This window comes from Nansenia antarctica, assembly GCF_963989245.1.
Source record: "Nansenia antarctica genome assembly, chromosome: 10".
NCBI lineage: Eukaryota > Metazoa > Chordata > Actinopteri > Argentiniformes > Microstomatidae > Nansenia > Nansenia antarctica.
In genome coordinates this window covers 5,886,114-5,900,127 of record NC_137680.1, presented here as the reverse complement: position 1 = coordinate 5,900,127, position 14,014 = coordinate 5,886,114, and the positions used below count along the sequence as shown (strand labels likewise).

The 14,014-nt window shown below is 42.5% G+C and overlaps 3 protein-coding genes across 3 annotated transcripts in view; 2 read left to right on the top strand and 1 right to left on the bottom strand.

Annotated features, from left to right (window-relative positions):
• ttyh1 (tweety family member 1) overlaps positions 1 to 2,218 on the top strand; it is a gene marked incomplete at both ends in the record, with an annotated part of 15,555 nt that extends 13,337 nt beyond the window's left edge. The window contains 2 exons of the mRNA XM_080540215.1: positions 1,299 to 1,377; positions 2,132 to 2,218. Of these exons, the coding sequence (XP_080396341.1) occupies positions 1,299 to 1,377; positions 2,132 to 2,218 (166 nt within the window). The remainder of the gene's footprint in view (positions 1 to 1,298; positions 1,378 to 2,131) is intronic.
• Positions 2,219 to 3,703: 1,485 nt separating this feature from the next.
• Positions 3,704 to 6,731, bottom strand: josd2 (Josephin domain containing 2). The gene is made up of 5 exons (XM_080540238.1): positions 6,655 to 6,731; positions 6,067 to 6,195; positions 5,487 to 5,612; positions 5,054 to 5,248; positions 3,704 to 4,480 (listed from the first exon to the last, which is right to left on the bottom strand). Exons 2-5 carry the CDS (start codon positions 6,186 to 6,188, stop codon positions 4,369 to 4,371), a joined length of 555 nt encoding a protein of 184 aa, XP_080396364.1. The 5' UTR covers positions 6,189 to 6,195; positions 6,655 to 6,731; the 3' UTR covers positions 3,704 to 4,368.
• Positions 6,732 to 6,835: 104 nt separating this feature from the next.
• On the top strand, positions 6,836 to 13,704 carry ube2s (ubiquitin-conjugating enzyme E2S; the record flags this gene model as incomplete). The annotated part of the gene is made up of 4 exons (XM_080540558.1): positions 6,836 to 6,862; positions 12,319 to 12,466; positions 12,641 to 12,831; positions 13,047 to 13,704. 4 exons carry the CDS (start codon positions 6,836 to 6,838, stop codon positions 13,410 to 13,412), a joined length of 732 nt encoding a protein of 243 aa, XP_080396684.1. The 3' UTR covers positions 13,413 to 13,704.
• Positions 13,705 to 14,014: the final 310 nt, after the last annotated feature.

Genomic DNA, 14,014 nt, shown 5'->3' with positions numbered 1-14,014 from the left:
CTGCAGTGTAGGCAGAGAAACAGACACAACTCGAGACGTCTGTCTGTCTGTGTGTCTGTCTATTGGTCTGTCGAGCCTTCCAAGACAGATGTAGACCTCTCGATCGATTTCATAGATCTTGGTTGTGTCCCAAATGATTCCCCAATGTCCCTCTGGTGAAAAGTAGGGCCCAGTTTGGGGAATAGGGTGTCATTGACGACGCAGCAACTCCATAATACTCCGGAGATGTGAGGCTCAGGTTGATGTAGGTAATAATCCCCCATCACTCCCACCTACCATCCACATTGTGCTGTCCAAGTCTCATGTTATCAAACCTCTCAAATTACTTCTATCCTTCTTGTTCTCTTTCTTTATCTCTTTCTCTCTCTCTCTCTTTCTCTCTCTCTCTCTGTCTCTGTTATACTTTTTTCCTCGTCAAACCCTCTTCCACTTCCTGCTTTTCTGTCTGTCTCTCTCTCTCTCTTTTTTTTCTCAATCTCTGTCTCCCTCTCTCACTGTGTCTCTCTTGCTCTCTCTCTCTCTCTCTCTCTCGCTCTCTTATCTTTGCCAAGTCCAGTTAGTTCCCTAAGAAGTGCACTTGCCTACCTAATGCCTTAGCCTTGAGAACACACTAGTTAATGCCAAGTCCTGTCAATGTATACAGTACAAGCAATGTACAGTACAAGCAATATTGAGTGTCCCTATATCTAACAATAGTGGTGGTATCGCACGGAAACTGCCAAGAGCGGAAACTGACAATTTACTTAGAGTCCAGAAATTAAACAAGCAATAATAATAATAATAATCATAATAATAATAATCATAATAGTAATAACAATAATAATACAGTCAGCCTCTGATAAATTCATGGACTTGGGATTGTCCTGAATGCATATAAGCTCTGAAGATATCATAAGATATAAGATATCCTATAAGATATCATATAAGCTCTGAAGATATCCGATGCGCTTACGATGAACTGAGTCTGCACTTCCCATGTGGCACTTCTCAGAAGCGGGCTGTATTATATCGCTATGACTCCCATGCTCAGAACACAAAATATCACGCTTGTGCCCCAGTAACACTAATGCCACCAGTTACAATGAGGTCCGTACTTATAGGCCACCATTTCTCTAATCACTATTCCTCCCTCTCTCCTCTTACCCCACCTCGGCTCCTACCCACCTCCGGCCCCCCTCCTCTATTCGTCTTTCTTAATGTGTCTCACCCCCTTTTCCCCCTCTCTCGTTCATCCTCCATTCCTCCTCCTCCTCCTCTTCCTCTTTCTGTCCCCTCTCTCTCTTTCTGTCTCTATACAGGACTCCAAACGTTTCCTCCAATGGCAACCCTGGCTATGAGAGCCTGCCTTTGACTGACAGGCAGTCCCCACCCCCCTCTGTGAGTTCCTTTGTATTCGTGACATCATCATAATCTGTGGCATTTGTCATCAATATCGGTGTATAATACACTCGGCGGAGTGTTATTCGCCTGTGAGTTTGTCTGAAATAAACACGGCGTATCTAACTAACTATGGTGGTGGTGTGGCCCCAAACCTCGCAAGGACCCCGTAGGCTGGCCTTTCTTTTGGCCTAACTACATACTTGAATGTGTGTACTAACTCTGGACTCAGAAAGCTTGCTCTCTGCCCTTAATAACTAACTCCTAATCTATACTATACACTATATCACTATCTGGCCTTTCTGACCACAAAGAACAAAAATCATAACCTTTTGTCTGGCCATAATGGTGAGTATCATAGTCAACTGTATCAACAGGCCCTGGAGCTTGAGGTAGAAGTTGCCTCTTTCCACTAGGATCTAGGATTGGATTACTGTATCCCCGTAAGTCTAACCGTAACACAGATGCAACCTGTGATGGGGGTAAATCATCTGATCCTAGTCCAGCGGATAGGGACGACATCTACCTACAGGCCTCTGTATTTGGGACCAGTTGTTGTTGTGGGCAGACTCTGAGCACACGAATGCTCTCCTATTACAGTAGATGATTTTGTGACAAAGATGAATAATTGTGATCTCTTTCTTTCTTTGTCTCCTTCTCCTCTCTGTACACCCTCCTCTGTGGATCTTCAATGTGGGGCTCCTCTCTCCTCTCCTCCTCTGTCCCATCACATCTGGGGCTTCTGAACGTACAGTACTCTCCCAGCATGCTGACTGGTTACGGGGGTAGTCAATCACACCCCCCCAACCCCGCCCATTCAAGGAACCTGTATTCACGTTGATAATTTTTTTATGTTTAGAAAAAAGGTATAGAAAATGTTTAGTTTTCTTATGACGGACACTTTACTGAGAGAGAGAGAAAAAAGAACTAATCTAAAGAAATCAAATGCTAGATGTGAATTAAAGATGTGTAACGTCAGTACCATGATTGAGTGTTCTGATTAGAATCACTTAAAAGAAACATAATTGAATGGACTGCTCTTATAACGCACAGTAAGATAATCTGTCAGTTAGGTAGCATGATTATGAAGAGGTCTTAACCAAGTTCACTCAGTCAAAGTCACCCCTTACAAATACCCCGTCTGTCCAGTGTCAACAGTCGCTCGGCGAGCGGAAAAAAATGGTATTGACGTTACTGCGTTGTAGTTCTATATTTTTTCAATGTATCACCATTTATTTTCAAGTTTTTATATATAAATATTGTTGTAGAAAAACACTGGCACGTAGCAACAAGACACATTTTCAGTGAATGAATAATGCAGTCTCCTCACTTGATATTTAACATGGTATTTCTTTCTTTATTTTTTTTTTACTTTTTATAGGTGGCAAATCTGTATTTCCCTTGTATTACTTTTTCTGATACTATACTGTTCATTTCACTGTTGATAATATCTGAATAATCATGAACGTTGGCGTTTAAAAAAAACTCTCGAGAGGGCTTTTAAAGGCTGAATGGAGAATTACAACTATTATTGTACCAGCCAGCCTTGAGAATAGTTGAGAAGAGAATAGGCTAGGTGCACAATCTCACTACTTCCTGAAAGGCAACTGGTATGAACATATCCTGTCTCACTCTATTGGTTTAATTGATTAATCAGCTGTGCGGTAAACCGTTGGAACACACAGTGCACAGCTGATTAATCAATTAAACCAATAGAGTGAGACAGGATATGTTCATGCCAGGTGCCTTTCAGGAAGTAGTGGAGATCGTGCACCTAGCCTATTACAATTGCAATGACTGCAGGTAATAGCAATACAACTCCTACTGCTACTGGTGCTGCAGTAGCCCTACCGTAACTAGCAATAATAACTATATATATACGTCTGCCAGTGGGTTTCTGAGGTCTCTATAAGATGTTATGTATATATATATGGTATGGTATTTTGGAGATTTCATTGAACCCCCTCCTTGCCTACTGACCTTGTTAACCCTTGAATTGAGTTTGTATGGTATGTATCAATGCTCCTTTTGAATGGCATCCTTTTTCACTCCAGAGTCTAATATAAATAAAAAAATAATAACAACAATGAAACCATGCCTTATTGGTGGTATTACTGCACTGACTCCCTACTGTGAATGTACTCTGGTGCTGAATGTGGAAAAATACTGGATTTGTATCCATACTATAATACACATCGAGAGATGCATTGTTTTGTATAAATAACAACATTTGCTTTATTATTGTATCCTCTGAGTCTGTGTGTGTTTGTGTGCGTGTGAGAGAGAGAGAACTTCAGTGTAGTGTGTAACAGAGACAGTGTTCCTATTCATTTGGGTATATGCATAGTTAGATGGAGAGACAGACTGAAAAACAAGAACATAAAATATATATTTACATACACAGTCATCGTCACTCCAGCCAGTGCTCCCCACCAGTACCTCTTCTGTGCATAGATCAACAAACCGGTTCTCACAGGTCTACCACAACAGTGCTGTGCATAGATAGTAAGAGAAGTGAGAGAGAGAGAGAGAGAGAGAGAGAGAGAGAGAGAGAGAGAGAGAGAGAGAGAGAGAGAGAGAGAGAGAGAGAGAGAGAGAGAGAGAGAGAGAGAGAGAGAGGAGGAGGAGGATAAGGCAGACGACGCAGCTGTAGTGGAGATATCAAAACAACGGCCACTTCTGTAAACTGTTACAAACAAGCCAGTCCTTCATAGCGGGAGAAATCCCTTGTCTTCTTCAGTCCTCTTTGGAACTTTTTGTGTACACATGTTTAGACAGGTGTGTGTGTGTGTGTGTGTGTGTGTGTGTGTGTGTGTGTGTGTGTGTGTGTGTGTGTGTGAGAGAGTCAGAGTGCCCACACTTAACAATGGGTAGTGCATTCCCTGAAGGATTTAATTTTCTGAAGCGTCTCTTGTTTTCAAAAAATGTAATTTCTTTTCCAGAGCAAGGAGTTTGAGTTCCGTGCTGCAAGGAATGTCCTGCCCAGAGGAATCACTTCCTGCGGTCGTCAGAGTTCAGCCATGTTCCGTCCTCCTCCACTTCCCTCTGGACGACCAGGAGCATCTCTGCCACATCCTGAGAAAGCTGTTCACTGAGAAACGTACTGAGAGAGAGAGAGACAGAGACATAGAGTGTGAGGGAGAGAGAAGGGGAGGAGTATAGAGAATGGATTACAAGGGTGCAAAGTACAAACAGTGACAAACAGATAGTGAGGTAAGCATCATGTGGGATGACTCACACAAATGAGACACAGAGTTCAAAGAACACTATAGAGCAAAACATCTAGATCTACTCTAGTCCCAGGCTGCTGTGAGCTGTTCTCAATGGACTGACACATAGATTGTTCATCAATATCCGAAAATAACATTTGGAGACAAGCAAATTCAAATTACAAATCTTCCGCCTTGACATAGTTTTTTGACAAAGCCTGGCCTTGAGTCTGTGATTATTTGCCTTGGGTGTCAAGTGAATCCAAAAAATCTAGTCTGGTAGCTCTAGATTCTCCTCTCCTTCATTTTTCACTGACCTGAAAAAATAGAAGTGGTGAAAGCAAGGCATAGATAGGCCTTTTCTATCACCAGTTCCTGCTCTTTTATTTGTGTTAATGAAAGGCAAGGAGAGAGGAGCCACTTCAGACTATTGAGATGTATCACTGGTCTGCCCTGCCGTCTCTCACCGGAGCTCTGCTTCGTTCCCGATGCAAGCAGGACTCTTAAGTTTGGAGTCGAGGTTGTAGTAGTGACCGTTAACCTGGCGCACTGCGAGCCAGTGCCGCCGTCTGAGGGGTAGGGACACGATTCCAAGGGACATACGCGATGGAACGTTCAGGATGAAACCCTGGACCTTCTCTACGCACAGACTCTGTACTGTCCTAAGAGAGAGAGAGAGGGGGGGGGGACAAGAAGAGAGGGAGAGAGTAATGGGAGGACAATAAAAGAGGAGGTTACATTTAAACCTGGGGATTTAATGTGGTTCTTTTACTCTTTTGAGTTTTGAATTCCTTCCACAGCTATGTTTGAATTCAACTCATTTCTAGGGGTCTCAATAAATGTTGTTCTGATGGTTAATGGATCTGGCCCCTTGTGATCAAGTTTAGGTCTGACTCTTACCTGCGTTTGTCCCACCACACTGCAGCCAGATCTTTGCTCTGTAGTGCAGCCATGATGACGTTGACATCATAGTTCCCCGTGCCCAGCATCGAGCGGTGAGGGTTCACCACACACTGTGGAGCTAGCCTGGTAAGGAGGAGCAGAGGACCACTTGTCAAAGCATGCTGCGCTACAGTACAGGATATATTAGCCTACACATATATTTTAATCACACTACAGAGTCGAACCGAACAGTATTGTGTTGGCCTGGGTTACACAGCCACCATAGTTGTTGCAGTAAGTACTTTAACTTAACACATCTTGTGTACAAAAGAATGTTATTATTGACACAAAGGAGCCCATTATTGACTTTACTCAAGTCCCACCACTTCATGTGATGACTTAGTCACACACACACACACACACACACACACACACACACACACACACACACACACACACACACACACACACACACACACACACACACACACACACACACACACACTCGCACACACACACACACACTCACACACACACACACACACACACACACACACACACACACACACACACACACACACACACAGTGTGACCTCACCGCTTGCAGATGTCATCAGCGGTCTCCTTGGTGAACACGCCCTCCTGCAGCACGTTGTTCAGAGCATGGATGGCGCACAGCTCCAGTCTCTGCTTCTCATGGAACACCTCTCCTTCGCTCATACTCACCCTGAGGAGCGCGCACGCACACACACACACACACACACACACACACGCACGCACACACACACACACACACACACACACACACACACGCACACACACACACACACACACACACACACGCACGCGCACACGCACACGCACACACACACACACAAACAAATTTACTGTATTGTTCTATGAAAACTCTCTGAAAACCTATACAAGTTTTATACACACTGATTGTACAACTTTCACTTAAACCTACTCTTCAAGTCATACACACACAAAGAGAGAGAGAGAGACAGACAGAGAGAGAGACAGAGACAGAGACAGAGAGAGACAGAGAGAGCGAGAGCGAGAGCGAGAGAGAGAGCGAGAGCGAGAGAGAGAGAGAGAGAGAGAGAGAGAGAGAGAGAACGCACTGCTATCAAGAGAATAGTTACCTAGTAACAGTATTACTACCGGCTATGCTAGCCTAGCTTACCGTAGTATCGGTTGTTCGCAGTGCAATAGTCCAAATGAAGCGATATATCTCAGCGTCAGCAAATAGGTCTTTCGCTGTTTTTATTCCGCGACCGACAGAATGATATCTCGGGCCTATTGTTGCAGACAAATCTATTATACAAAAAGTGGCTGATTGTGCTGATTTAACCGTTGGCAAGAAGATGCTGGTGTGTGGTGTGGTCTCTATGGTGAGAGCGAGAAACCGGAAGCTGGGTTTGTTGTTGTTGTTGTTGTTGTTGTTATGCAGCTGTCACACCCCGTGAACTGGCGAGCGCGTTGTTTTTGTCATCGCTCATTCTAGCGACAACTAATTTCTTTCTTTTTAAAAATATATAATATTTTTTATTCCAGTATAGAAGATATGTACATTGAAAAAGGCATGACTATTTTCTGTTTTTCTCCCTGCCCTCCACCCACCCCTAAGTAAAGAAATATATAAAAAATAAATTATAAGAAATTATATATATTTTTAAATATAGTCATACATACATACATACATACATACATACATACATATACACGAAAAAATTATAATAATAAAATTGGGGGGGGAATAATATCATAAGGAATTCTGCTAGGTTGTATACATGATGTAGTAGCTAGAACTAATTTCGAGCGAATCACGGACTGTTGATGAATCAGTATTGAGTGAGTATTAGTAGCGAGGAGCAATGCGCTGGATTACAGAACCACATCTGGGCTGGGGAAACCCCATACACAGATTACAATAAGTGAATCTCAATAACACACAAATTGTTACACTAGTGATGTGGTGATGTAGTGTCTCACACACTTTGTTTCAGAACAGGGTCTCCACAAATGAGTACATCAGGGTGATATTCCATCAATGTCGCTAAAGGAAAAGCCACATTTATTTTATAACTCTCGCGAGACTTATCAGAATAAACCTTCTTTAGCGACGTTGATGGAATACCTCCCTGGAAGATTGAATGATAAATGATGTGTAGAAAATGTAGAGCCATACATGATTACCGGTACAGTATGTACATTTGAATAATAACCAATAATAAAATAAATAAAATAAAAAAGATAGATCATATAGATTTTTTCAGGGTTGCCACTGACAACTCCTTCACGAGAATACATTGGAGAACATCTCGGCCGGTGTTGAAGCGCCCTCTAGTGGTGAACACTGCACTAATATTGGATTTGGCCAATGTCCCCAGTGTTGTTCATTCAACTTAAATCTAAAAAATAACAAATAAAAACATATACATTTCCAAATATGTTATTATTATTTAATTTTTCTGAGCAATATCTATTGAATCAAATATTGTTTTTATCCCAAATTGTTTAATTTGGTACAAAAATGAAGGTGGTATGTTTGTCCCTGCGGTCACTGTCCACCCTGTTGAGCTGTGTTAATGTCCCTTTAAAAAACAAAACATATTTCTCAATCACATCACTCTCATGAGGTGACATCACATCAGTGGAGGGAAATTCAAATGTGGTAAGCTGTGTGATCTTCTACCTCTTTTACCATCTGATTTTGATGTTTTTATCAAGTGAGTTTAATGTGGTTGACCATAACGTGTCCACCCTGTTAGGCCTAAATATTGAGGAGATCAATCAAATTGGATAATTTCAAAAAAGTGTTTAGTGCAAATTAGATTCCTCATCAAGTATTCATGGTCATGCTAGGCATTATGTTAACAAAGGCAGGCTAAAGGCTAACTTTAACTCAAAATGTCCACCCTGTTAGTGTCCACTCTGTTAGCCCTATTCAACTAACAGAGTGTATTCTAAATAAAATACAATTTAGGTGCCTGAGCTTGACCACTATGTTTTTCAGCAAGTTCGATATGTCCTTTATATAATAGAACATTAAAATATAGGTAAATCAACAATTTATTTTTCAGAAGTTATGAAGTCCAAATGGCACCATATAAAAAAATGACCCAATTGTGTTATTGCTTTAAAATGGATGGGTTACAAAAGAATTGTATAGCACCTTATCACAGCTATTTCTTACCCTGTTACTGAGCAGTGGATGACAAATATTTACGAATTGTATCCTTTTTAATTAATTACATAACCATTCATGGTTTTCGGTGACCACAGTCAAAGTTCATTGCAATAGGCCTACATGATTTTAGTAACTTGGTGGATTAATTCTAGCAATATATTTATAATATAATAGCACTTATTTGTATTCTTTCTTACAAAGTATTACAGTTTTTCTCAATTGCTTACGCACTAACACTGAAATTTGACACAATGACCAAAACCTGAAACTCATGTACCTTATCTTACACCAATTCTGCACAAATACAAACACATTTCCTGCTCTTCACTCATTTTGTGATTCTAAACCACACGTTTTGCAAAACACTACAACACATTATTTAGAGTACTCTACAACACTACCTTTCAGAATGCTAAACTCAAACCTCCAATCACACCATTGGGTGTGCCACCTGCAACCACCTGTTGCTTTTCAATTAGCAATCATAGCTTTAGCAATACAATGGCCAAAGGTGAGTTCTCCTGTGTTGGGGAACAATGGATGCCAACTTTGCAGAAAGGAGGAGGAGGAGGAGGAGGAGGAGGAGGATGAGGATGGTGGTGACGACGATGACGACGCGCCAACGAAGAAGAAGACCAAGACTACGACTACGACCTAGGAGAACAATTGCCTCTGATGAGATTAGGGCCACTTTAGTTGACCACATTGAGGAAGTGGGGATCAACCTTGCAAAAAGGCAGCAACGGGGAAGGAACGTCATCATCCAGTGTGTCATTGTTGAGGTTCCTGACCAGTGAGGGAGGAACATCTCCATGTGCACAGCTACAAATCACCAAGGCGTCCTCCATCACCATTCAACCCTTGGCCCCTACAATAGTGCCCATCTCATCACTTTCCTGGACACACTATACACAATATCCTCACCTCAGCCAAGCAGATGGATGGCCCACAGCAGCCTAGGTACGTTGTCCTCTGGGACAATGCAAGTTTCCACTGGGCTGCTCTGGTCTGCAACTGGTTCATCAACCACCTACATTTTCCCATTCTTCATCTGCCACCATATTATCAATGTCTCTATTGGAGTCGAGGCCCCATGAGCGGATACCTCTCCTACAAGCAACAGCTGGAAACATGTGGTGATAGAGCTGCTGAAGCACATCAGGGCTGGATTCGTCATACCAGGCGATACTTTCCTTGCTGCTTGGCCAGTTAGAACATTGCCTGTGATGTCAATGAGGTCCTGTGGCCAGTGTAGTAGTGACCACTATGTAAGACCAGGTATACTGAGCACAACCAAGGTAGAGAACGACACAGACAACAGGGGACAGTCCAGCCTCACCGGCATATTTAATAAACAGATAAACAAATAATTAAAGTCCAAATTACGCTCCAGTTTAGTCTGTTCACTAAGGTTTCCAGGGAATACATAATCCAAGTAAGGCTCCGGCACGTCGTAGGCCGGGGGGTAGGAGAGGGCCGACAGGGGTGGCTCCGTGGGCGAGGGTCTACAGGCTGCCAGGTAGAAGTGACACAATTCAGATTTTTTTTTTGCTCATAATGTGGCACAGATTGGATATACAACATGTACGTGTAACCAGTAAAAAAAGCACATTGAATCTGATACTCAGATATATATAAAAAAGGGATTATAATTTCGCTGCAGATTAAACATTGTCATTACAACTATTAAGAAACTCTTAGAGCACATGAATGTTACGTGCTGAACCTTTAAAGCCATTTAAATTAGCCATTGTTTCTTGAAGTATATAACTTGTAATTTAATGTCATATTAGTTTAGTTCAACTGTTTTACCCCCCATCAGAACCCAATATACGTTTATAAACAATGTCATTGTTGTGTCATCAACACACACTTTTACAGATTTAAAAACATAATTCCTTCTGTCAATCCCTTTCATCCATCGTTCAACCCTCAGTGAATCCCAGATTGCCCCTTTAATAACTTGTAAATCATTCCGTGTGCAGCGAGCGACTGATGTTTCGAGTGCGGCGCTGTCTATCAAGTCGCTAGTCCCGCCCTCTGGGTGGGTATGAGTTATTCAAACGCACCTATGGCTGGGGAGCATATTTGGCATTCTCCACTTTGGCTGGCTGTTCGAGCTGTCAAGTAGGATGACGACGGTGCCAGTCTGACCGGTGATTGGTCACATTTATTACAGTGTTTGTACACGTGTTCTGTTACTCAAACGCTGATTGGTCAAGGACAATAAATGTTCCTTTGGAAGATCGTATTTTTGTTCCTGTGTCAACGAAAAGGGAGAAGAGAGAAAATAGTAGCGAGCTACGAGGCTGTGGCTACTCCGTCTGGGCACTTAGCAACCGATAACTTTTGATACTTTCTCCCCTGTGACTTTCTTTCTTTCTCTGCACATTTTTGGATTATCAAACAGAAACACCCAGCTACGTTTTTTTAGCAGAACAAACTAAGCTACTTTCAAGGGTCATCATTGGCTAATTAAGTTAGCTAGCTAGCATTTATTATTAGTTTCTCAGGGATAACAAGCTAACTTGATCAAATTCTGCCCAGGAATCATCGACGACAGAGCTACCCAACTAACATCCGATACGGTTTGAAGACATGGTAAGTGAACGTTGTAGGCCAGGTTAAGGGGTTAATAGCAGGGTAATCTGTAGAGGTGTGAGCCTTTGCTTGCTCATCCCATTGCTGGCTAACACGGTTGCTAAGCTAAGTTAGCATTCTAGCTTAGCTTGTGGGGTCGGTCGAGTCCCTGGGCCAAGGAACGAAAAATCTTCCACGGAACATTTCTATGATTAGTTAAATTAAATAACTGGCTAGATCATGATCAGGTGCGTGTAGGTTTGTATTACATTTCCCTAATAATCAGATCAATCCCCTTTGTATTAAATATAATGCCTAATGGGATTTATAAGTAACTCTAATTCGATACAAGTCCCCTGGATCTGGAATTGTAATTTACATTCCAGAGATTAGACAGTCCCACTTTTCGGTCGGGAGCAGCAAAGCCCAGCTTGTTAGCAAACTACCAGCCCGTCTAAGCTAACCGATGTCATCGCTGTGATGTTGGATGTAATGTTTGATGATGTTAGCAACTGTCACAGGACAAACAAGACATGTCAAAACATCAAAAGGAGTGTCTCACTGTGTCACCAACTTACATTGATTTGCCCCAACTCATCTAGTGCTGCTAGCCTAGCTAAGTATTGCAGTGATTGAAAATATTTCAAATATAGCTTATATAAGTATTTGACATTTGTCATCTCCCTGTAGGAGAAATATCATTAATGAATCAACCCGTCTGATTGTCCAGACATGATACTGCTGACATCTCTATCCCCTCTACCCCCCTGTACAGTTTCTCTACTGTAAATAACACTAAATAAATAAATAATCATTCTTCCTCCTTCTAGTATTATGATTGCCCCTGGGCCGAGCGTAGATTACATTTTCTTGCAATATGACTTCACCAACTTAGACAAATGTATTTCATAAGTTGCTTTGGATAGATAGGTGTCAGCTAAATGCCAAACATGTCATGTGAATGTAAAAAGGATAATTGCACAAACAATACCAATGCCGTTTATTTATATTGTGTATCTTCAGTGGAAGTGTGGCACAATTTCTATTAATATATTTGTGTGTTTTCCTCTTTTGTAGAACTCCAATGTGGAGAACTTGCCCCCCCAGGTTTTGCGTCTGGTGTACAAAGAGGTGTCAGCGTTAGCTGCAGACCCCCCCGAGGGCATCAAGATCTACCCCAGTGAAGAGGACATCACAGAACTGCACACAGCCATCGAGGGACCAGGTAACATGCCGATTTCTTTATCGTTGTTTTATTTAAATGAGTTGATTTACACAGACTTTATTCTGTCCTGTAAATAGAGACTGGGCCCAACTTATCTAACAATGACTCAGCTGTCATACAGTGACTCAGGTAGACCACCATTAACATCATTCATTCCTCCTTACGCTTCGACAGAGGGAACACCATTTGCAGGAGGTGTTTTCCGGATGCGCCTGGTTCTGGGGAAGGATTTCCCTGCTGCACCGCCCAAAGGGTACTTCCTGACCAAGATCTTCCACCCTAATGTGGGCCACAAGGGAGAGATCTGTGTCAATGTGCTGAAGAGGGACTGGAGAGCGGAGCTTGGCCTCAGACATGTTTTGCTTGTAAGGGGCTAGATGTAATAATCTATATAGGTGCATCTTCTCAATAGTCTAAAATGGCTTCCTTTCCATGCCACATTCACTTCATTTGTTTCATTGTTGTGCAATAGATTTTTTTGCGTAGTCATCTCTGCTTCGTCCAATCAAAGGCTAGAAAGCAATACCTATATAACTCACTATTTCCCCCCCCCTCTCCTTTCTGTCTCTTCCTCCCTCAGACCATCAAGTGCCTTTTGATTCATCCGAACCCTGAGTCTGCTCTGAATGAGGAAGCCGGGCGTCTGCTCTTGGAGGACTATGCTGAGTATGCTTCCCGTGCTCGCCTTCTCACGGAGATCCATGCCATGGGAGGGCATGGGGGGGGGACCTCGGGGGGACCCCAGGACCCTGCTGACGGCCCCCAGCCTAAAAAACATGCGGGAGACCCCACCAAGAGGTCAATGGGACCTGGGGTGGCCCCTTCTGCAGCACTGGGTAACGGAGCCAACGCAAGCAGTAGCACCACCAGCAGCAGTAGTAGTAGCAATAGTAATGTTGTAGGGAAAAAGAAAACCGATAAAAAGCGTGCGTTGAGGCGACTCTAATACTTTAGGTGATTTCTCAGTGTGTGTGCGTGTGTGTGTGCGTGCGTGTGTGTGTGTAAATATAAATATTGAAGTGAGCAGAATATGGTTTTGTTCCCTCTGTCCCAGACTCTGTACTGTCCATTTTGTACTCATTGCATCTTATATCCCTGTCCTTTCTTTCCTATCATTGATTACTCGCCAGTCCTCTGTTAGTTCTCTCCATTGAACCTTACTGATCATGATCTATTGCATTCCATACACAGCACTATTGAATGTGTGTGAGCTTGCAAAACCGATACAGAAGTGACCCTGTTCCAGACAATAATGAATTCATTCTGGTTACCAGTGTATTTCCGTATTTCCCCGAAAATTACTCTTTCTATCCCTCCTTCATAACACGGCTTCTGTTGCTGAGATGGTACTGTGTACCGCCCAGCCACCCTCCTGCTAGGATGTTAGTCGAGTGACTGAAACGAGAGGAACTCAGTTGAGGGTAAACTGAATATTGTTTTTTTTAAACATGTCTGTCACTTTTCCTTTCTTTTTATGTGTCTTCCTTCCCTGTGTGACTGTTTTTTCCCATTTTCTGAACTTTTTCCCCCCTCTCTCTCAATAGTCCA